The sequence below is a fragment of the Osmerus mordax genome, chromosome 26 (genome assembly GCF_038355195.1).
Source record: "Osmerus mordax isolate fOsmMor3 chromosome 26, fOsmMor3.pri, whole genome shotgun sequence".
NCBI classification, from domain to species: Eukaryota; Metazoa; Chordata; class Actinopteri; order Osmeriformes; family Osmeridae; genus Osmerus; species Osmerus mordax.
In genome coordinates this window covers 4,101,004-4,124,785 of record NC_090075.1, presented here as the reverse complement: position 1 = coordinate 4,124,785, position 23,782 = coordinate 4,101,004, and the positions used below count along the sequence as shown (strand labels likewise).

Sequence of the window (23,782 nt, the reverse complement as noted above, 5' to 3'; positions counted from 1 at the left end):
TTCAGCCACATTGCTTGTTAACTATTAACCGTCTGGGCAGAGTTATTGTATTTTATAGAAATGTATCAACCTTCATAATTTTAATTTGCTTTAATAAAGAACATTTTCTAACCACATCAAATTACACGCATCTGTAGGGCTTTATTTGATATATGCTGTACCCTCTCAAATGTATGTAGAATGTACAATTCTGATCAATGTTGAAAAGCTGTTACAAAGCCAAACCCAAGTTTATCACTGCCGCCCCCCCCCCCCCCCCCAACCCAGTAAACGGCACGACAATGCCGTTACAATGCAATTGTGAATACACACAAACGCAATACCTTTTTTATGCCAGCAGAGGACGCCGAACATAGATATCTATGGCGCCGAACACAAAAATGCCGGAAAGTGCCGCCCCTCTCTTCATGCTGCCCGTGCCAGAGCCCGTCTCTGCCCGTGCCTAGAACTTCTGCAGCAGAAGAAAATACTGCATGATCTGCCACGTGTTCACCTTCCGCTGATGTGAGGCACTCAGCCAAATAGAGAGAACATGGCCTTGTTCAGTATTTGGGTGTTTGATTGTTTGTTTGACATTATTGTTGTCAATAGTTATCGCTTCGCGGATGGATTCAAATTGCGAGTGTGAAAACTATAATAAAAAGCAATCTAAATCCTATACCCAGCCATTGCTGAATGTCCGTGGGCTTCAAGGGATTTATAGTTTTTAAATTGTTCACTGGTATAAGCGCTTATACCATAAACAAGATAGTTTACCATATCCAGGTATGAGGATTGAGGTAAGAATACCTAGTGACTGTGTATAACCTGTATGAGACTAATAAAACTGCTTGTATTTTGATCCAGCCACGACTAAATAATTTACCACAATCTTAAATGGGCCTACTCTCAACTACTTATCACAAACTAGTCCAGCTTCACAGTAAACCGGATATTACACTACTGTGCAATAAAGGACATTAAAAGTGTTAAATCATATCCCCAGGCCTCATACTTCGGTCTTTGTTTGTGTTTGAACTTTTCATTATAATTATAATTCCCCAGTTATATAGAAGATGATTGAAGAAAATACTTTGTGATATCTTTAATATGCAAGGCTTTGCTGAGAAACCATTGCACAACAACAGCCTTCCCAACAGGTTTATTAAGATTTAAAAGAAGCCAAGTTCCATTTGCGTTGTCATAGACACTAATTAAAGCACAGTTCATGGGAGAACAGTAGTTCATGAGATGGATGATGTATTGTACAATCTATTAAACACTGTAGGGCAATACACATGTTAAGGATAGATTATGAAAATGTTATTGTGAATGTTATCGTGAATGTTTTTCCTCGCTCCTTGGAAGGACATGCTGTAGGCTATTACGGTACCATTTGATATAAAAAATTGGATTGGATTCACTTACACCCATATTGGCAATGCCTCTACTGACTGCCTTTATGTTATTGCAAGTTTTCCTCACAATACCTTACCCACTATAGCAGTAATTCCCATTAAGATGGCAATACTGCCCTTAAATCTTTTTTGTGCAGTTCAATGCATTCCAGCAGAGGTTAATACATCACCGATGAGGCATCTGCTTGACCTTTGGCTCCGACATGTTTCACACGACTGGAGGTTTAAGTCGAGCCAAGGAGTAGAGCTGACCAACATCCTGACAGGTGAGATGCAACCATTTTCATTTCGTAAACATTTGAAAGAGAAAATAATGAATCCCGTTATCTTTTTTTTCTGTTTATGCGTATGTTATCGGAGGGACTGATTTGACATAGACCATCATGTTTTGGAAGTTTTCTCCATTTAATCTCAAACTGGAGTTACTGTAGCTGATGCATGATAGATTACATTTAGTCATTTAGCAGATGCTCTTATCCAGAGCAACTTACAGTAAGTACAGGGACATTTCCCCGAGGCATGTGCCTTGCCCAAGGACACAACGTTATTTTTAGCACGGCCGGTAATCAAACCGGCAACCTTCTGATTAATAGCCCGATTCCCTAACCGCTCAGCCATCTGACTCACAGATTCTCTTCAGATTCACAAACAACAGTAACATCATTATGGAGTCCGACCAAGATGCCACTAAGACGGCTGTGAGCTCTCCCAAGGACCAAGGACCTGTCAAGACGTGGCTCTCTTCCAGCAAAAGAGGTAGGAAATCCTCAGGAATCTGAAAAGGAATCTTGTTTATTGTGTCGAGAAACACAATCAAAATGGTTTTGTTTATAATTCAAATTAAAGAATTGTGGGTGGTGGTGTGAATATGCATAGTAAAATAAAGTTGATGTGACAAGTAGTGATATAGTGACTTTGTGAAAAAATGTTAAGTCATAAAAGGGTCAGGTTGGTTCTTTAGCATGCACAATACTGAAACTGCACTGAAAATAATCTTTTTACAATGTAGAATTTGTTGATAGATTCGGTAGAATAACATATTTTGTTATGCAGACATTTATAAATACATAAGTCTTCTCTCAGAAGCTAAGAGTTTCTGTTTAGAAGAAGTGGACTCTAAAGTTTCTGAATTAACATCCGCTCTGGTGTTTAAACAAATAAAACACAGTTGTTTAGGTCAATGTACTGATCAAAACATAAATGTTGCATAATGTCATTTCAGCCACGCTGCTTGTTAACTATTAACCGTCTGGGGCAGAGTTCTTGTATTTTATAGAAATGTAACAACCTTCATAATTTTAATTTGCTCTCATAAAGAACATTTTCTAACCACATCAAATTACACGCATCTGTAGAGCTTTATTTGATATATTCTGTACCCTCTCAAATGTATGTAGAATGTACAATTCTGATAAATGTTGAAAAGCGTTACAAACCCAAGCCATTTCCCATTTCACAGCAGTATGACACTCTGACACATTCCCCACACACAGTGTCATTACTGGAAGTGACAGTGATGAAACATTGACTATGGCAAGGACAGTCAGGAGGTCCCTCTTAAACAAGCCAAACGCTGACGCAGCAGAGAGACACACACACACACACACACACTGCAGGAGTCAAGTTAGAGCGAATGACTGTAGGTTTGTTCTGTATGGTCCATGGATCCCCTTCAACCCCCGTCAGACATTGTGTGTAACATTCATGTTCTCAGGCGGGGTCAATCCGAAGGCAGTCATAGACGTTACCTCACGTTTCCAAGGAGAGGGGGTTCGTTTTAAGGCCAAGCTTATTGGCGTAGATCCGGTTCAAGAACCTCAGGGGGACAAGATGTGTCTGGACTCCATGATGAAACTGAAGGTAGCCTGTGGAAAGACTGTCCAGAGTACTATGCCCTATTACCATACCAGCACCAAAGCAACATTTGATTCGTTTCTGACTTTCGCTTGCGAATCTCCTTGCCATTAGAGAGAATGCATGTTTTATTTTCAGTCTGGTAGCCTATTATTAATTTAAGAAATACACTTAACAGTTCATTAATCAATCTGGTCACAGGAAACACATAAAAGTACTTCCAAGTACTTCTCTAATGTTATGATAAAGGCCAATTTTGAGGACCACCATGAAACTCTTTGGTATAGACAATACAGCTGTCCAGCAGGAAACCCTGCTGCTAATCTGATGTTGTGTGTGTTGTGTCTGTGTGTGTGTGTGTGTGTGTGTCTGTGTGTGTGTGTGTTTACTCTCAGGGCCAGGAGGTGGCAGGCAGGAGTCAGGGTAAACACAAGCAGAGGGTATGGCTAAAGGTCTCCACTGCTGGCCTGAAAATTGTAGATGAAAGGACAGGGGTAAGTACCACATCACTTCTTTCTCACAACTGTAATGGAACTCTTTAATCCCATTCAGGCACAAGAGAACGGACTGGGAATTATTTGAAAGCTGCAAGCTGCAAGCTGGTCCAGCTGAAACAATGGGAAATGGAGAAGACATGACACAAGTTTTTTTCTCCCTCTCTCTCCAGGGGATGTTAAAGCCCACATATTTGTGATATCTTCTTAGAAAATAGTTGAACGTGGGGAGAGCTACAGAGTTAGGGCAGACATGAGTCATGGAAAATGTTTACTCTTCTTATCATTTTTCTTTATTCTTAAAATAATTTTATTATCATGGGTTGCTTTTGTATTATAAATGATTTGAGAGAACTTCCATACAGTAGAACCCATTTTTGGTAATCTAATCTGTACACTCAAAGGAGACATATGTGGTTTAAAGACTGGGCAGCTCATCCCTGCCCCAACATTTATTTTAGATGTTATTTTCGTTAGGGCGTTCTCATAAGCGTTCTAACTCTTCTCTTCTCCTTCTCGAAAGGTTGTGGAGCACGATCACGAGTGTGGGAGGATCAGCTCCTTGAGGAAGGACGAGTCAGATCCAAGAGCTCTCTCCTACGTCTACCACAGCGATGGATCCTACAAACTCTTCTACATCAAGATGGCTAACCTGGTGCGTGTTTTGGCTAGGAGGAGCTCCTTGTGTTGAACTGTTGGGCCCACATTCTAGTGGTAATTAATTGTTCACGGGAATGTTTGGTCACTAACAGGCTGACCCTGTCCTTACTGACATCACAGAAGTGTGTCAAAGTCTGGACGAAGTGGCAGAAAATAACGAAGTAACACAAGCAACTGATGTGAGTTAATTGGCGTCAGGGAGGGAGTCAGGTGGCTGAGCGGTTAGGGAGTCGGGCTAGTAATCTGAAGGTTACCGGTTCAATTCCCGGCGCTGCCAAATGACCTTGTGTCCTTGGGCAAGGCACTTCACCCTACTTGCCTCGGGGGGAATGTCCCTGTACTTACTGTAAGTTGCTCTGGATAAGAGCGTCTGCTAAATGACTGAATGTAATTGTATGTTTATATTTTTACATTTCTGTTTGTGACACTTCTCACTTTTGATGCTATTTATTTATTTATTTATGGTAGACTGGCTCCTTGTTACTACTTGATGAAGATGCAACCAGTCCAACAAAGGTATAAAAAAAAAATTTAAGAAAGAAAGATGAGGGGATGTTTCAGTATCAATGTGCTCAACCATTTAACATATGCTTAGGCAGAAACACAAAGAAGACTTTTGAACTCTGACGACTGTTGATTTCCTCTGTTAAGAGCCTGGATGATCTGGACATCTTCAACCCCGGGCCTAGCTCTCCGACAGGTCAACCGACGCAGGTGGCGTAGATACCACATTGATAAAGATGACATGGTACGGTGCTTTGATGCAGGACTTGCTCCTTCATGCTGATTGACCATCCATGGTTCTGGGTTGGTTTTGTAGGTGTCCTCCAGGGAGGAGCTGATGGACATCTTCGCCTTACGTCTGGAGGACCCACCAGCTACCTGTGAAAACTCAGATATGGACCTACCAAGTGAGTTATCACCTAGAAAACACATTCTGGTCCCCTATACAGCCTCTGACTGTTAACTTGTATTCAATGCTGCTACGATTACATAGGCCTACATACCTAGTATGAATGTAACGTCAAATATAATGTCATACAAACGAAATGCAAGTAAGTGTGACTTAAGACTGATTTGTTTACTGTTATTAAATGGTAGTTTTTTATATACAGTTGTTGTCACTGACATTTAATTGTTGTTATAAGGATCGTAAGCAGGGCAATCCTGTATACAATATATACAGGGCTGTATACAATACACTGTATATATGAGGCTTCAGCCTTGACAAGATGTTGAAATAAAATACAAATACAACCACCCACCTTTCAAAGTCAAATATCATTTATTAAGAAAAGCTACACAAATTTGTATAACTCTTTCTAATGTATTCAAGGATCTCCACAACAAACCCCATCACTATCTCAGATCCTCTACACCCATCCAATAGGGGGCTCTCCCTATACATCACCAACCTCCATCCCTTGGGGCCAGCAAGGGCCCTTCTCGACCCCTCCAAGCATGGCTTGGGGAGCTCAAGCCCCCGGGCAGTGGTCCACCCAGCCTGGTGTGGCATCATGGCCACCAGGTGGCATGATACCTCATGGGGGAGCTCAGATGCAGGGCTATGGACTGGGAGTGATGAACTCTCAGCTGGGAGGTCAGTGGGGTCAGACTACAGCCAGCTATCCCCCAGCTGCAATCAACTACATCCCCTTTGGTGGAGAAGGAGTACAGCAGCCTGTCTCTCCTACAACCATTAACAAACCTCCACTGGGGTGAACTTACTGAGAAAGTTGCTATTTTCTGTGATGTTTTTATAAAGTGATTTAAAAGGTTTTGGTATAGGCCTGGCACTTGTATTTTTTCAAAAGTTTTTTTCCTGATTATAATCTTGAGATATATTGTCAATCGAAAATTATTCTGAATTCTGATTTAAATAGGTTAAATATGGTATTCTGCTGATTTTTATGGAGGTGGGATGATATAACTGTTTACAAACTGATGACAAATGTGTCTTTTGATAAATTATGAATTTATCATGTCATGTTCTAATTTTATCACGTGTCTAGATGAGAGTTGTCCTTAGAAATCTACACTCTCGTGTTAATTGATGACATATTGGTCAAATTGATATGTGTGTTGAGGTTGTATTTAGGCTTTCTGAGAAGGCTATATAAACATATATTTGAAGTTGAAATAGACATTACAGACATTCAAGTGATTTAATAAATTGTTTCTATTAACAGAATCAAGAAAACTGATTTACACGTGTCAACGGCAGTTACAGATAGTGAACCTAGACCTACTTTAATGTCGTTTCCTGAAGTATCAAAAGGCTATAGTTCGTCACAGCGTCAACGTTTCCCTCGTGTATGGCACTCAAAATAACTGTTCATCATGGATCACACTTTCAGTTGAAAAAGAGATAAAGTTGATATTGACAAATATGGTAAGACGTTATCTTTTTTTTTAACACCGAATTTGTATTCCTTAGCTACATTCAAGCATTCTAAGAATTTAACACAGGTGTCAAATTTAACATAGCAGGTCTGCTGGTGTACGCAAATGCTATTTTCTTTCTCTGTTCTTCATACCTTGCTCTGTACCACACGCACAATAATAGCCTGCAGTAAATTGTTCAGTCGCATGTCTTCTACATTTCTCATACGTCTTGCTGTATTTAGATGCATTCCTGCTAGCTTTTTATAGATATATTTGTGGCATGGCACTGATGACTATATCTTTGGTAGCGTCCTTATTAGCGCAATATTCAGGTTGACACTACATTCGACTTCACTAGGTTGCAATGTCGAAGTGCTACTAAAGGTCACTAATATTTTTGTAAAAACAAAAAACAAAAAAAACAACAAAACTAGAATGAAAGTAAAAGTATAAATCATTTAAAGATTATTAAAGTTATAGTTCATTTATATTTTTTGGGTTGACTTTGTTAGTTCTCTGTGAAATGAAAAGACCCATTCATTAAATCCAGTTAACCATTTACACGTTCTATCAGCAAATGCAAATACACCAACATCGCATAGGATGATGTAATTATTTGACCCATTGGCTACAATATAAAATTTTACTTTGTGCACATTTTATTCTGAGGGGTTTGAGAATTGTATAAGCCTACTACCTATTGGAGTTTTTCTCAGGTCATAAAAAAATGATGATCTGAAAGCGTCATACATAAGTACATACACAGTTCTGTTTTCAGTAACAAAGTACTTGGGGAACAATATGCTACTTATCAAACGTTGCGTTTTGTGGTGCAGAAATATTTTTGCTTTGATGATGAGCAAAGCATGCAAGCGATTGGATGATAAGTGCATGCAAGTTCCATTTCTATGGTAACCATTGCAGACAGAGGTGCATACGTGTGTGGTTACAGTTGCTTCCGGCTTCTGTCATGTTTTGAAGTCTTCCATGAATCCAAATATTATTGTGCCATTGATTATGTTTTGCTGAAGTATGTCCAAACTTTAGAGTAGTCATTTAAAAATAATTATATATTAATCTTTTGCACCATAAGTCTTGATCTCTATAAAAAAATCTTTAATCCTCCTTTCAAAAAATCTTGAAAATATAATACATGAATAGTGTATTTCCTATGGCTCACAATCTTGACGTGAATGGTTAACAAAGGGATATTGACCTCATGAAGTCATTGTCATTTGTCTTTACAAAAACATTACATTAAATAGCAATGTGCTGTCAGTGTTTAATTGTAGGTTGACCTACTTGAAAGGCTCCCTCTGAACTAGGGCATATCTACATTCACTGAAAACTCTATAACAACCAAGTATAATTATAATTTAACCATGGGTTAAGTGACTCAAAAATTGATATGATTCTATTATGTGCAAACTGATGAGTGACACGTGGATCATTTTATTTTGTGGAAAATACCATATCCATCAAAAACGACTTCAAACAATGCATTTTTTATAACTGTTTTAATCATTTGGTCAATTTTATGAGATAGTTACATTGTTTGTGTTTCCATATTAACTTTTAGCTTAACCTTAAGCATAATGAAATATTTTTCATGCAAGGTTTTATAGAGCATCAGTATTCACAGACACAGTGAACCAAAACCAAAGACCAAAATATCTTTTAGTTTCACATTCTTGCTCAAGTTTACCTAGCTCCTGGTCAACATGATCAGTGCTGTGTCTTGTAACTTCGAGACACTTTTGAATCAAGGAAACACTTTATTGTTCTGTACACACGTCCTGTGGAGCGAGAAAAACCTTAGCATGCTAATGGGATGTGAAGACTGTTGTGTGGGATAGGTTGTGTTGTTTGTGCTAACTTCCTGCTTAGACAAAGAAGCACTATTCTCATTTACTGTGTCTTTGTCAGGAGGAGGCTGTAGATGTGAAAGCGCTTAGGGCCAGGTTTCACGCCAAGGCTGAGATCAGTGACAGCAGTAGAGACAGTGGCTCTCCAAAATCTCCTCTGCCAGCGTTCGGGATCGGCGGTCTTTTGGCCGAGGGTGGCGTTACTGCAAACGGGGTGGCCAGAAAAAAAATTCCGGCTGTGGTTCCTTCACCTCCTCCTGGACGAGACTCCTTCCCAGTTGTCCCAAGGTTGCCCAGGCACATGAGGAATGACGCAGGGAGCGGTTCCTCCCCGAGGCCCCAGCTGCCTCAGGGAGTCTTCCCTCGCCTCCACGCCTCCACGCCTCCACCACCTCATGGCGCAAGGACCAAAGCACTTCCACCGCCTTTTCCGCCTTCTGAAGTCGCAGAGACGGCAAGCAAGGTAAAGCTCACTGGAGCGATGCTGCAGAACAAGATGCTGAAGCACCAGGGGCCGTCGCCAGCCAAGCCAGGCTCCAGCGGCCCCCCACTGTTGCCCAGCCAGAAGATCCGGTCGGAGGTGGTCCCCCTTAGGAGGCCCTTGCCTCCAGAGAGACTCAGGCCCTTGAAACCCAAGCGCCCCCCCCATGTCAACCTGGATCAACACCAGGGAAATAAAAGGGTTCCACCTACCCCACCAGAACGCACAGGGATGCGGAGGACTGATGGTGAGTAGAAAGCAGGTTGTTTGGCAACTACCCTTGCAAATTGAGTAAGGCAAGACATGTGTACGGGAAATGCATTGGCTCTAGCTCCTAGATTTGCACAAATGTCCGGGTTAAAAACCTCTGTTTGAGTCTGTTCTAGGTTTATTTAATCACCTCTAATAATTTCAAAGGAATTATTGTACACAAAGAAAGAAATTAAGTTAAACGGTAATATAAAATTTATTTTATGTTCATCATCAGGAGCAAGCATTTTATGTCAGTTTGTTACTTGTCAATTTGTTACGTTGTCTTCATTAGGACATTCACCACAAGTCGAAGGTCCTTACTCGCTGTCCAATCTGTGAAATGGGAATATCAAACCCATTGGCCCACATATTCTGTTCTTGGTCGTGTCTAGGTTCTTCCTCCTCAGGCAGCAGTAGCTTATCCCTGTCTGGATTGGTCAGTCCTACTGGGCCTCCCAGACCCCCCAACAAACCCAGCAGCCTTCCACGCCACCACACCCCTGCGTGAGTACATTTGTATTTTTTGTAATATTTGTATTTTTGTATTTTTATATTGTAATTTACGGCAACTTATATTTTATTTTATTGTATATATATATTGTATATAATTCTATTCTAATCCCACTTAGTACTGCTAGTTTATGTACCCTTAGTATAGATAGTCCACATATTTAAATTTTAGGTATATGTTTATTGTATGCACCTTCCTGCCAAAGCAAATTCCTTGTCTGTGCAAACTTTCATGGCGAATAAATCCCATTATGATTCTGATTCTGAGTACAGCTTACTACCGGTATACCTTATATCTTAAAATATATTTGCAGATCTAATATCTTCTCTTAGCATGTTAGCACATAATGCAGTTAAGGGGACACTTATGATTAAATGCAGAATGCGTGTAGAATTAAGTGTTTTCTCCATGGAAAGTAAGATGGCTGGGGTGACGGTTAAATGGACTTTCATAATGTATTAATTCTTAACTTTTGACTTTTGGTATGTTTTGTATATTAGTATTTTTCTCGTAAAACCACTTTTGGGAAGTTATGAAAGTGCAACGTGATCAATTAAAGGCGATTAGTTTACAAGTTTCATCTGTTTTGTTCTGGAAATCCCAAAGATTTGAGGAAGGAGACGTTGAAGAAACATATGATGACATTGACCTGCCACCTCCACCTCCACCTCATATGAGAAGCTTTGATAAGAGTGGTATGTGAAATAATGTCTTCTATTTTACTATACATGTCAGGTTTAAAGTTAAATGATGATATAATTGTATGGTAAGTATAATAAGTCTAAGTAGGTGCTATAACAGTGATGTCAACTAGAGGATTGCAGTATGTGTACATACTTTGTCATGGGAGGGACTAATTAAATTAATAAACTGTCTATCCATTTTTTCCCACAGAATCTTGGAAAGACAGTGGTTCTTCACAATTTGAGGTGGTGAGTGTAAAATGCTGTTTCTACAAAATTTCTTTATGCAACAATCTCGCAAAACATATATTTTAAATGTGACTGATATAGCCATAAACAAAGAAAATGAAACAGGCAGAATTATTTATGGTATGATTTTAAAAGGTGGATTTTATAGCCCACTAACTAATCAGTTTATCTGTTATTTGCCTACTTCAGGAAAGTGATGAAAGTGAGGTCTATGACACTATCGATGAGGAGTAAGTTAAATCAAGTCTTACTATCCACCGTAATCAGTTGACCAATTGAACTGTATGTGTTAACAGATCACAGTCATATAGGTGGATTTTTAAACATACATACTGTACCTCTGGTCTGTACCTCTGACTCAGTGTTCAATAATATCTGTTGAATAAAGTCTGTTTCCTTGTCTATGACTGCATCAACAGGCAGGGTGCAACATCCAGCAGTTCAAACAGGAAGACTGAAAGAGAGATGAAGCGACTTAAAGAACAGGAATTGAAAAATCAGGAAAAAATACATAAAAAGGAAAAGGAATACAAAAAGAAATTCAAGGTAGTGTACCCCATTTTTATGCAGAAACAGTGACAGATGTTAAACTAACTAAAATCACGGGATTTGAATCTTACCACAGTTGTTTCATTTTTTGGGAACTCGTATTTCTCCAACTAGGGAAACGTACAGTAGAACATGAGGTACAGATCTCTGTAGATGTTCCAATAAATGGTTATTTTCTATTTCAACAGCTGTCAGATGAAGTGATGGTTATTCACACTGCCACGGTCCGACATGACTGGCAAGGTGACAAACATGATCTAAGTGTCCAACAAGGAGAGATCATTGAGATCATAAGGATCGAGAATAACCCTGTTGGCATGTGGTTAGGCCGCACAATGACTGGCAACTGTAAGTTCCTTTCAAATGTAGTGTGGGTTACCATTCTGCCTTTCAAATCTCCAGAATACACCTCAAAGATGCCTTCATAGACAGTTTGTGAAGACCCACCAAACATCTCTTGAATGTTGTGCCACATTTATCAACACGACAGTGAGTTCGAGTCATCTTTTGTAATGTGGTATCTATATATAAATAATTTTTTACCTCACAGATGGCTACATTAGTATATCATGTGTGGATTTGAACTATGAGGAAATCAAACGTAAATACCGCGATTCCCGACAACTTAATCCTTTCCCGCTGCCTCCACCACCACCTGACCCTCCGCAGGATGGTGATATCTATTATGACGTGGACTCCTCAGATCATAAGAACAGGTCGGTCATACAGGATCACAAAACATGTCTTTAATCTAGAAAACAGTTGAATGTTCAAGTAGTAGTGCCTCACTTTGTCAATCGATCGATTGCTTTTTTTGTGCTTTTTTTTGGAACAGTATGAACGAGACTGATGGTAAGTAGGGCTCAACTTTTTAAGATTGAGTTAGTCATAGTCACTCAGTTATCGGGGAATCAATAACGGTATTTGTCTCTTTCTAGTTCCCTCACTCCTTACTTTCTTTTTGTCTCTTCACTCAGAGGACTATGATGACGTCGAACAACTGTTCAAGGAGTGTCCACCTCCCCCTCTTGAAATAAGGTTTTACAATATTCCCCTGTGAACATTTTTTTATTTTTCATATTTTCATCCATGGAAATCTTATCATGCCTGATTTGGTTGAAGTTGGCCTACATTGCTAAGAAACCCTAAACTATGTTTCAGCCTTGATCCCAAATCGGAGAAGGAGTTGAGGACAAAGTTTAAGGTTAACATTGCTATTTCTGTTTTTCTCAAAATCATAATGACTCTGGAGAATATTTCCCATGCCTTTTTCTCCAACACAGGTTGTTGAAAGCACTTGTGTTTCATGTTTTGTGACCAAACCAAAACAAAATGTGAATTGTGTGATTTTCATGTTATTTCAGCTTAATGGACCTATAAAGGTGCTGCACACCATGATGGTTGATTTGAATGCCAACATTAAGAAGCCTGGAGGGAAGGATTTAGCTGTGGTTCAGGGAGACATCCTGGAAGTTATTCAGATCACTAACAAGAAGAAAGCCCTCTGTCGAAACAGTCGTGGGAAATGTATGTGAATAGGCTGCCCTCTTGTATCATGGCTGCAGAAACTGTTGCCATTTTTGGATTTACATGTTGTATACCCAAAGTGTAACCTGCTGGGGTATTTTGTTGGGTTGTCACAGTTATCTCACTAGGTGGTTGAAAATGATTGTATGATGCAAAAGTAACAGATCATAAATTTTTCTTCCTGTCCTAGATGGATATGTGCCTAGAGCTCATCTTCTTCAGATGTAGGTTTCTTTCAGATTATTTCAGTTTATTTTCTGTCCTTTTACAGTACTACATCCTATCATATAGGACTGAAATGGACAATTTATCGTTGATCCTTTTCAGCCTGGTTATATATCACAATTATAAATGCTCTAAAGTTTAACTATCTGTAAATATTCCTTTACAGGGAAGGGGATGTATATGACGATGTTGACAACATTAATGGTATGTCAGGCTTATTTTGAAATAGAAATGACTGTTCTTATTGTTTTAAACTAAAGTTGAACATCAATGAGTTATTAATCATCCCACGGTGCAGTGATGTCATGATGTTGTATTTTTGCTCTCTTGTTGATCTTCCTCATACTCTTTACAGAAATATATGACAACGACCATGTGCGCTAATGCTGGCTTCCCTGGAGATGCACCCACCTACACAAAGACACACACACACGTACACACAACCACACACATGCACATATACACACAACCATGCACGCACTCATGCACACATTATCCTGCTATTTGTTTTATATCCTGCTATTGTTAGTAAACCGATCTAACAAAAGCCAAAATAAACTATTTTGTTTGCTTCAATTGCCTTGTATATTGACGATACACTATATACTTTGTTCATTTATTGGTGTCTTAGATAATTTAAGAAATAAACATTTCCCCCAGATTATCTGTTTCATGTAGCCTACTATTTATTTTGATTGTCTGGTTTTAATATTTGGGTGAAATAAAAAAGGATCTCATATGAACAGAGGTCAAGGTCATGGGTAAACTATCCTGTACTATAAATTGCTCATTTTCAGGTTAAATTATTAGATCCTGCCATCATTGCATTATGGATAGGGGATCCTCTATTTCTGCCTAGAAAACAATTTTGACGTCACTTCCTGTTCAAAGTACACATCATAAGTTGACGTAAAAAACTATGCTAGCTGGGCACTGTGCACTCGACCTTGTTTAAAACAATAGTTATAAGCAGATGGAATTGGGGAGAATCCGAGAACTATATCGCGCACGTGTCTCCATACACCGTCTTTGTCTTGACGTTCATAAAGGTGCGGAATCCATCACATCGTGTGAGAAATTCTATGAGAATTTCTTGAAGTACTAGCTACATCAAGGCACCTGACTCTACCGCTCCTGTCTCCAACTCTGTTTTGACATGCAAGAGTCTTTAGAATCGCTTGTGAATGTTCTAGAGTCGTACCGAGGAAGAGACAAAGTGGTCAGTATTGCACTGGTCTACGTTACACACAAGTAAAATAACCAATGGATATAATACCCAAGCATTTGGACTACATGGAGCACTTGTGTCATCGCTACATTCATGGTATTTTCATACCACCATATACATTTTCCTAATTCCTTGTTCCTTCATGTTTACGTCAGATAAGGACAATATGCTATGGGTCTCAGTTGGTCGGTGGAGTCCTAACTCAGAAGACAGAGGGATCCGCGCAACTTGGAAAGAGTCTGCTACTGTTCTCAGCCCAGTTAAGTCAGTGCAGAACTGTTCTCCGACTCTTCGATGACCTCTCCATGCTGGCTTACTCCCATCGCTATGGTTTAGGAGCTAGGGTAGGTACAACAAAAGTTAAGTCTGCACGTCTTCCAGTGCCATGCTTTTACATGTCATTTACAGTATTTGAATTGCATTCAAATTGTTTCTGTAAGGTTAAGAGTTTTCCTCCACCTAAGTAAAAAACAACAACAAAACATTGTAGTACTTGAGTGTTCACACATCTTCACATTTCACTAGGAAGAAGACCCTGGTCTGCGCTGGATGTCTGTGCTGAACAATCTTGCTGACCAGCTCTACTACCCCTGCGAACACATCGCATGGGCTGCCGACACAGAGCTCATTAAGGTCAAGTCTGATAAGTGGTGGCTGTTCAGCACAGTGCTATGGGGCACGTCTCTGCTTCTGGGAATACTCAGGTGAGACAGTTGTTCACACCGTAGACATTCACATTGCAGCTCAACGCTAGTCAGGTGAATCCAAATATGTCAAGTCGCTTGGAACTGTAGTTACAGTCATTTAGCGGACGCTCTTATCCAGAGCGATTTACAGTAAGTACAGGGACATTCCCCCCAGAAGCAAGTAGTCCTTGCCCAAGCACACAACGTCATTTTTCACGGCCGAGAATCGAACCGGCAACCTTCTGATTACTAGCCCGACTCCCTAACTGCTCAGCCATCTGACCCCCCTAGTTGAGCGGACTGAACAGTGTTCACACCACCCAGCATGCTAAAACCAGACTCGTCTTTTTTTTCCAGGTCTGTAAGAGTCATTACGCTCCTGAAGAAAAATATCAGAAAGTGCGAGAGGGCCAGAGAAGTCGACCGCAGGTGAGGAATTAGTCATAACCACACCAAAACAAAAGCCTTCAAAGCAGGTCTCATAAAAAACCCATGCGAACTGCAGTTTGTTAGTTGAGATGTTTGTTGAGCTACAGGGTGTGTAGACCAATGACATTTGTGCTTCTCTCTTCCCAGTGAGGGCAGTGTGCCCAGCCCATCTCAGCTTCGGAGGAAGATGAGAGCGGAGGTCCTCTGTGTCCTGAGCAGCATGGCTGATCTAAGCAACGCCATTCATTGGATGCCTCCTGGATTCCTTTGGGCTGGAAGCTTTCCTAATTGGCTGGTGGGACTGATGGGCACCACCTCCTCTTTGATAGGTCTCATCCAGATGAGTGATGGCGGTGCCTAGTCTCATCCATCAGATTAAGTTAATGTGACTTAATTCATGATAAAATCCTGCAGTGTGGGCTACTTCATTATTAGCAGTCAATCCGCATACATTACATTAATGAAAAGTACGATTAGACAAAGAGATAGCCAGTTGGAAATAATCCAGTTAGTGCTGGAGTTGTGCTTGTGCAGACAACCCTTGTTGTCAACAATATGCAATCATGCTGCACAAATTATATATAACTTGATTTTGTTATGTTGTTTAGCACTTACCCAATGAAATGTAGACAGGGACAAGGCAGGCTTGCCGCTTCCCTTATGCACTCCAGTCATTTGTCTGGATTTGAAATATTAATAATATTAATAATACTATTTCAATGAAATGTGTTTTTTGTATCATTATTATTATTATAATTGTGTTTATTTGATGTTATATGATTTTGCATAGTGTTTTTTACTTTTCAGTGAAATAGTTCTGGAAGATTGTCAATAAATTTTCTTAACGAACGTAAAGTTATTAAATTCTTACTTAAAAAAACTGTAAGACAGTTCATGTGACAAAAATAAATTGAAGTGACAATCGACTGACTGTGTCTAGAATGTTTCAAACGCATGCGCATTCATAGCATTCGTTTCTACATTGAAGACGGCTGATAATTGATTACCTTTTGTGTTCTATGGATATAACCTTATAATGTGTGTCATAAGGCCTGAACGGGTAATGGCTTGTTGCAGCAAAATATTGTTACAGGTTTAACTATAAGCGAACGACAAGTCGCAGTTGACTTCTGTGTATTACTAGGGGGTTCCAAACACGTCCAACAAAAGTCTACCCTGCAGTGCCTGGTGAAGTTCAAGCAGTAGTTGTCACTGGATATTCAAGTTGGTCAAATGCTTACGTACTAGGTGAGTTTTTGCTTTAGCTTCACTCGTCTATCAATACATCTTATTACAAATACGGTCTTAAATGACATGGAATACTTTATAACCAAATAACAAGCTAATTAATGCATTTATGCCGGCTAATTGACTATGATTCGATGTTAGGTGCCATGCTACACTAGTAGCTTGGTAGCCAGCTGACAATAACTAAGTTAGCTAGCTGAATTAGCAATTCGGCAGTGGGGTAACTAACGCTAGGTGAAAACTTACTATCTAATAGCTACCATGTTTCTCGTCGGTGCAACGCAATGTGTTATTACAACAACTAAACGTGATTACATCAAACATTACAATTTATTATTGAAAACGGCTAATCAAGCTTTAGATTCAGACGGTTCATAAACATGCAAATATGCTTTTTCAGTGTTGGTCTTTGGCAATGATACGCATGTACTTTGAGTCTTAGGCAATAGCACTTAAGGCGTGTGTTAAGGCCATCCAGATGGGTGCAGAGGGGATAGCACAAATAATGTTTTAGCTGAACTAGCCTTTTACAATAAATACCCAGTATTGCCATGTTAAAATGTCATGCTATCAATATTAAATAAATACAAATATGTCGACATTGGGAGTGGCATATATATTTATGGGGAACATGTATTAAAAGCTTCTTCTTTTGCAGTGAGAACCAAAGCCACTGTTATAAATGGATAGCTAGAACACTGAATGACAGGTGGCCACTGAAAAGAGCCGATGTGCTGCCAAATTCAATATGGAATCCGATAACTGCCCTGCCAAAGAGTTCTGTTCCTCATCATCAGACGCCCAATCAAACCTCAACTGTAATGGAGATTCTGTCGTAGAGGGAGGTCACCTTGCCTCTAATGCTGCTTCTAGAATTCCTAACCCTGAGTTCGAGGACTTGGACTCTTTTAACCTCATAGAGCCCCCTCCACTGGACTGGAGATCTGACTCATCCAGCGAAGCTGGGTCTGTCCGCGAGATGGATGACCCTACCTTCTCTCCCTCCTCCGTTACCGTGGATACGCCTGAAAGTGGGTCGGCACTGCCCCCGGATGTGAGTGATGCTGCTGTTTTACCTGGAGTCAACCAGGGGGAGCTGGTAGAGAAACTGCCAGAAGATAACATGGAGCATAGTTATGGCACTAGAGAACAAGTGGAGGAACAGGGTGGAGATGAGAAGGTGGAAGAGGCAGAGAACTTTCGCGATGAGGAATTTGAGAAAGTGGAGGAGAGGAGGCCTGGTGATGAAGACCACACTCGCATCCAAGTTCTCCTGAACCGACTCCAACTCATTGGAGAAAGCCCTCTCCATGAGGATTCAACACCTAGAAACCCTTCGCTGCAATACGCTGCCTCTTCTGACTTGAACCCTTCTGACCCTTCTCTAACGACAGGTGGTGGCACACTGCCTGTAGCTCCATTACATAACCAAGCCTCAGGGTTGCTGTTCTCAGAAAGCCACCAGCGAGACCTTGTAGGACTGCTGGAGTGTACAGAGATAGGGGCTCCTCAGCATCTAGAGGCCCAGGCTGCTAGAGGCCCTAGGGGGGACATAGATGCCGTTGTTTCAGTCTCCTACAACCAGGAAGACGGCGAGAGGTTTTGGGATCACTACGGGAACGGCCAGCATCGCCCCAGAAATGACTCCATGGTTTCCTTACCAGAGGATGAGGATGAAGTTCCAGAACCAGTGTGGATGAAGCTGGGGGAGGAGCCTCCAGAAGAGGCAGGTGCAGCGGAGGGCATTGAGCAGGTAGGTTGGAAAGGGCTAATGAAACGACACACTGCATTAATGTTGGCTGGAATTTACTATATACAGGAAGGTGCTAATGTCTTATCTGCTGTTCTTTATAGAGGGCTGAGGACCACCCAGCCTATAAAGATGGTAAGAGAAAAATATATTACATTTTCTATATCGTATTATACCTAAATGTCAGTTACATATGTACAGTGAAGAGCTACTTTCAGGAGGAAACTAATCTAAATCTTGTGGTTTATATCTTTATTTTGTGATACATTTTGTGTTGCGTTTGTATTCGTTTGTATTGTGTTGTTTTATGGCTTTTGGTATTTTGATAATCCAGTACGTTGGTCAACTGTTGTTGTTTTTAAATGTGCTTTACAACATCTACATTTGACTTTCATTTTGGACCGTTTGTTTGTCAGTGCCTGGCCCTTGTGACCCTGAGGACTTGTTGGATGGGGTTATATTTGGAGCTAACTACCTGGGTTCCACTCAGCTGAAGTCTGACAAGAACCCCTCTACCAACGCCCGCATGGCACAGGCCCAGGAGGCTGTGGACAGAATAAAAGTGAGTTTGGCTCATACCAAGTTGTCTCAAAAGGGTAATGTCTTGGGGCCTACACAAATGTAAATTATTTTTTGCCATTTTGTATTCTCATAAAGTTAGTGTTACGTGAGGAATAAGACAAATGACAATCGTTCCCCAGTCACCAATTTGAAAACATAACACATTGATAATATTTAACCCACATCTTAATTCACACCATATCCGTATTCCGTCAGAATTGTGCTCAACAGTGTGTGACAAAGCTGTGTAAGTTCCTGTTTGTTATGTCCTCCTTCCTCATCAGGCTCCAGAGGGGGAGTCCCAGCCAACGACAGAGGTGGACCTCTTCATCTCCACTCAACGCATTAAAGTGCTCAGTGCAGACACACAGGTGTTGTTACATGGAAGCTGATGCTTCTTTCTGATCAAAATGTTTTTTATTATTTATATAAAACATTTCTTTTAGTTTACGTAGCGGTGGACATGTAATTTCCAAAGTGGATGCCTTGGAAGAACAGAACCTAATTACTTGGGTCCTTTTGTGAATGTCATTCCCTGAATAGCATTGTCTAATCTGAGCAATAGCCTGAACAGTTGAATTGTCAAGAGAGTCTAAGTGGGTCAGTTTGCCCTTTCTTGCATGACTAGCTAACAAGTGAGTGCTGTAAGACTTGCACACTTTCTTCATCTTTAAAAATACTTATAGGTACGAAATGTTATTTGCGAGTTGAATATTCTTTCACTTGAATGTTTATTTTAACGCCAGAGGACTTGAAAATTAGAGCCATTTAAACAGTCTTTTCCCCTCTTGCTGCTTGCTTCTTGTCCAGCCAGATAACCCAGACATCTCATGGTATACATATACATAGACATTCCCACACAACACACAATCTGTAGACCCCTTCCAGTGTTTCATGGACTGCTTGCGTTCCGTCAGGAGGCTATGATGGACCACTCTCTCCAGATGATCTCCTACATAGCAGACATCGGGAGCATAGTCGTCCTGATGGCACGCAGGAAGCCGGCCGGCCGGAAAGAGCGAGAAGCCAGCCAAGCGGCCAACTCCTCTGGCCCGCAGAAGAAATGCTGCATGATCTGCCACGTGTTCACCTCCGCTGATGTGAGTCACTCAGCCACATAGAGAGAACATGGCCTTGTTCAGGCTTTGGGTGTTTGATTGTTTGACGTTGTTGTCAATAGTTTTCGCTTCGCTGATTGATTCAAATTGCGAGTGTGAAACCTGTAATAGAAAGCAATCTAAAGGGATTAATACCCTTTTAAAACATGTTTATGTGCGGGAATAAGTGATTTGTATAACTTTTGGGGCAAGTAAACGTTTACTGCATGAAAGTGTTGAGCTTTTGCTATTTTTCAGTGCACTCGGGCCATTAGTGTCTTCGGATTTAGCCACCTGCTGTTATTCGTTCTGAGGAACGTTGTAGCACTCTTGAATAAAAACGCGGACTGGAACTCAGGCCAGTTTTCCATGTTTATGATTGACAAATTTAAGAAGAAACCTTTAAATCAGGTTGCATGTTGACATTAGTATTTTAATAAGTTATGAACGTATTGGAAAGGGAATACTTAAGGTTTAAGACTAAGATCAGGATTCTTTTTCGGGGTTGAAAACAAAAACCTTCCTTTGATTCTCAAGCCATCTGTAAGCCCATGCATGAAGCTTCTGTGTGGAGGATCAGGTAGTGACATCAGCACATTGTTCTTGAGCGTGTCTGAACATGACCTCTCTCTCTCTTGTCTCTGTGTAACTGTCTCAGCGAACTAACCAACACACTCGGTAGACAAACGCAAACATGATTTACACTTGCTTTAACTCAAATTATAATTAGTTTCCCAAGTGTGTTTTGAAGTCTAAGTTTGCCTCTAACAGTTCCGTTTGTGTGTCTAAGATCCCTTTGCAGATGTACTTGCAGATGTACACTTAAGTGTATTCTGGTTGTTATTATTAGTACTTTTTACTCCTTTCACACCAAACTGTTGTGCGTACCTCTCCTCACAGGCCCAGGTTATAGCTCAGGCCATTGGACAGGCCTTCGGCGTAGCCTATCAGCAGTTCCTCCAAGCCAACGGGATCAAGGCCAGTGAACTGAGGCCCAGCGAGTACAGTGACTACCTGGGCACACAAGAGCTTTACAACGGAGACCTGGTGCACTTCTCTGACTCAGACAACATCAGAGAGGTGAGGCTTTTGTTGCTAGCTGACACTTCTGTATTTACGGCATGAATGCAGTTTTCATGCTGTAAAAACACATCTCACTCGTGTGGTCATGTGATATCAACCTCCGTTTGCTTGTCCCAGGTCACCATCTCCAAGGCTCCGGGGGAGATCATGGGGCTGGCGGTGGTAGAGTCTGGCTGGGGCTCCATCCTGCCCACCGTGGTGGTGGCCAACCTGCTCCACGGGGGGCCCGCCGAGCGCAGCGGGGCCCTCAGCATCGGAGACCGCATCATGTCCGTCAATGGGACCAGCCTGGTGGGCCTCCCCATAGCCACCTGCCAGAGCATCATCCGAGTAAGGTCAACTCGGCACTCGTTTGCTTATGTCTGATTGGGGTGGGGAATGGGAGTTGGGGCCGTGATATACTTGTCATTAAGTACAGGATGGCTACCGCACGTATCCTGCCACAATAGCAGGATGTTCATAACAATATGGCTATTGACTGTGTTCCCTGGGAAGTACACTAGAGGGCGATGTATAGCTACATTGACAGATGTTTTATTGCTAAAGTAGAATGTGCTTTAGTACCATGTAGAATGTGATATGATGATAGTTTACAGTATTTAGATTTAGTCTTGAATCTTAAGAAGAAGAAGAAGAAGAAAATAAAAAAAAGTTCAGTTCAGCACTAACGGTGTGTCGATCATGAGATGGAAGTAGTGGAAACTGTTTGTTTCCTGGTATTGTCCAGCTGCTGTGTTCATGCAGCAGTGATGGTCTCTCCTCACTTCCCTCCTCTGTCTAGGATTTAAAAAACCAAGATGGTGTAAAGCTCAGCATCGTCCACTGCCCTCCCGTCACCATGGCAATCATCAAGCGGCCCGACCCCAAATTCCAGCTGGGTTTCAGTGTGGAGGATGGCATTGTAAAGGATCATTTCACTTTATTTCCATCTCCGTTACCTACTAGTGTGCCACGCTAGCCCACATCTTTCGTGACATTAAGGCTTTTGCCTGTGTCGCAAGCGGATACATTAGCAATAAGTCTGTAGATTAGGTATTGTACAGTATACATGCATGGGGCAGAAAAGTCTCTTCTGTACAGACAAAGTTCCTAATGTACCGTCTTCCTGTGGCACTGCCCTGAGCAGATATGCAGCTTGATGAGAGGAGGCATCGCTGAGAGAGGCGGCATCCGTGTTGGTCACCGCATCATAGAGATTAACGGCCAGAGTGTGGTCGCCACACCGCATGACAAGATCATAAACATACTGACTAATGCTGTCGGGGAGGTGAGAGTGGAAACCAAACCCACGCAGAGCCTCTCCTGCTTCTTAGTGGACTTAGTTACTTGGATATGGTTATTATCGTCGCCACGGTTGATCTTTTGTTTCCTTCCCTCTGGTCAGATCCACTTGAAGACTATGCCTGCCTCGACGTACCGTCTCCTGACAGGACAAGAACAGCCCATATTTCTCTGAGGCAGCTGACATGGTTGCCTCTTTGCTTGATATGCTCACATCACAGATCCCCTACCGAGGCTACCCCGGACACCATACTGAGCTACCAGATCCTATACCGAGGCTACCACATATAGCAATATGAGACTACATGTGCACATCGAGAGCTCCATGTTGAAGATTTCCTTTTCTATATGCAATTGTACTATATTTTAAGGCAATTGAAATGCCACTGAACGGAGTATTTTTAAAAGTGTATAGAACTTGTTTGACATCATGATGCAGCACATTTCTAAACCCAGAACCAGACATTTTCTGCTTGTATTTATGAGATGTTTTAAATTGGATTATTACGTAAATGCACAGTAGGAAAATATATTTTACGTCTGAACTAATTATTGCTTTTGTCTGCAAAATAACAGCATAAGTGCTTTTATGACCATGTCTTCCTACTTGCTTTGTTGCTGACGTGCCTCACTCAACTGTACTTGTAACGGAGCATTATGTAGATAAGGTGGAGCCTTAGGAAATTTGTCTCATCAGTGCTTCACCTTTTTTTTAACACCCTGTCACAAGTGCATATTAAATGAACATCTATCAGTGTTACACAGTGGTTATCTCTATATATGGATTTATTTGTTCCAAGATCATCCATTGTGCTTAACGTGTGTGTCCCATTCCAGTGCCTGATAAAACTCATTGAGTACCGTATGCAGAAATAAAAACACCCTCTCTACTTCATTCGGTTTTTATTATTGGTAGTAAGAAAGTCTTGTGTAAGTGGTGGAGTGGTTGCCCACTGCTTAGGCACCATCGGGGGCATCAAAGTGTCTCCAAGGGCTTCAAAGTTTGGAGTCTGAACTTGGCTCGCCACTACCAGGATGGCAACAAGAAGCAGAAGTTTTGAATATTTGTAGCCCATTGTAAATATCAGCAGATGTCTCAATAAAAAAAAACAGTTGCTCTCTGAGAAGAAGATTATTGAGTTGTCTCAATGTTCCAAATGAAACATAAAAAAATGGTGTGGTTGTTATGGTGAAGTTGTTGATAACTCGAAAGTATACATTCGAGCTTTACAGTAACAAAAAATACTTTATTTTGCTTCGAACTCTGCTATGGTTTTATTCTTAGAA

At 41.0% G+C, this 23,782-nt stretch overlaps 3 protein-coding genes across 4 annotated transcripts; all 3 read left to right on the top strand.

The window, feature by feature from the left end:
- Positions 1–6,694: 6,694 nt before the first annotated feature.
- On the top strand, positions 6,695–13,794 carry si:ch73-40i7.2 (FYN-binding protein 1). The gene is made up of 16 exons (XM_067229911.1): positions 6,695–6,797; positions 8,717–9,383; positions 9,781–9,892; positions 10,506–10,594; positions 10,794–10,831; positions 11,021–11,061; positions 11,251–11,377; positions 11,569–11,728; positions 11,931–12,096; positions 12,216–12,232; positions 12,358–12,418; positions 12,542–12,584; positions 12,745–12,907; positions 13,098–13,131; positions 13,299–13,336; positions 13,488–13,794. Exons 1-16 carry the CDS (start codon positions 6,795–6,797, stop codon positions 13,514–13,516), a joined length of 1,788 nt encoding a protein of 595 aa, XP_067086012.1. The 5' UTR covers positions 6,695–6,794; the 3' UTR covers positions 13,517–13,794.
- Positions 13,795–14,031: 237 nt separating this feature from the next.
- pex11g (peroxisomal biogenesis factor 11 gamma) lies at positions 14,032–16,399 on the top strand. The gene is made up of 5 exons (XM_067229961.1): positions 14,032–14,351; positions 14,516–14,704; positions 14,886–15,064; positions 15,404–15,475; positions 15,623–16,399. The coding sequence occupies exons 1-5, from the start codon at positions 14,289–14,291 to the stop codon at positions 15,834–15,836; spliced, it is 717 nt and encodes a 238-aa protein (XP_067086062.1). The 5' UTR covers positions 14,032–14,288; the 3' UTR covers positions 15,837–16,399.
- Positions 16,400–16,465: 66 nt separating this feature from the next.
- Positions 16,466–23,583, top strand: si:ch73-40i7.5 (amyloid-beta A4 precursor protein-binding family A member 3). Of its 2 annotated transcripts, none has more exons than XM_067230093.1 (11): positions 16,466–16,723; positions 17,382–18,476; positions 18,578–18,608; positions 18,890–19,035; positions 19,319–19,405; positions 19,955–20,134; positions 21,032–21,211; positions 21,332–21,544; positions 21,996–22,115; positions 22,341–22,481; positions 22,599–23,583. In XM_067230093.1, exons 2-11 carry the CDS (start codon positions 17,472–17,474, stop codon positions 22,668–22,670), a joined length of 2,175 nt encoding a protein of 724 aa, XP_067086194.1. In that variant the 5' UTR covers positions 16,466–16,723; positions 17,382–17,471; the 3' UTR covers positions 22,671–23,583. The 2 variants fall into 2 exon arrangements, with proteins under 2 accessions (XP_067086194.1, XP_067086193.1); XM_067230092.1 differs by having other exon boundaries at positions 19,952–20,134.
- The last annotated feature ends 199 nt before the right edge of the window (positions 23,584–23,782 follow it).

What these genes read in the sequence shown, in the direction of transcription:
- si:ch73-40i7.2 (XM_067229911.1), top strand. An exon ending in GAGAAGCTTTGATAAGAGTG is followed by an intron (nt 10,595 to 10,793) that starts GTATGTGAAATA and finishes TTTTTCCCACAG; the next exon opens with AATCTTGGAAAGACAGTGGT. An exon ending in CCGCACAATGACTGGCAACT is followed by an intron (nt 11,729 to 11,930) that starts GTAAGTTCCTTT and finishes TTTACCTCACAG; the next exon opens with ATGGCTACATTAGTATATCA.
- pex11g (XM_067229961.1), top strand. Translation starts at nt 14,289, where the DNA reads ATGCAAGAGTCTTTAGAATCGCTTGTGAATGTTCTAGAGTCGTACCGA. An exon ending in GCTATGGTTTAGGAGCTAGG is followed by an intron (nt 14,705 to 14,885) that starts GTAGGTACAACA and finishes ACATTTCACTAG; the next exon opens with GAAGAAGACCCTGGTCTGCG. An exon ending in GCCAGAGAAGTCGACCGCAG is followed by an intron (nt 15,476 to 15,622) that starts GTGAGGAATTAG and finishes CTCTCTTCCCAG; the next exon opens with TGAGGGCAGTGTGCCCAGCC.
- si:ch73-40i7.5 (XM_067230092.1), top strand. Translation starts at nt 17,472, where the DNA reads ATGGAATCCGATAACTGCCCTGCCAAAGAGTTCTGTTCCTCATCATCA. An exon ending in CCTGCCAGAGCATCATCCGA is followed by an intron (nt 21,545 to 21,995) that starts GTAAGGTCAACT and finishes TCCTCTGTCTAG; the next exon opens with GATTTAAAAAACCAAGATGG. An exon ending in TCAGTGTGGAGGATGGCATT is followed by an intron (nt 22,116 to 22,340) that starts GTAAAGGATCAT and finishes TGCCCTGAGCAG; the next exon opens with ATATGCAGCTTGATGAGAGG.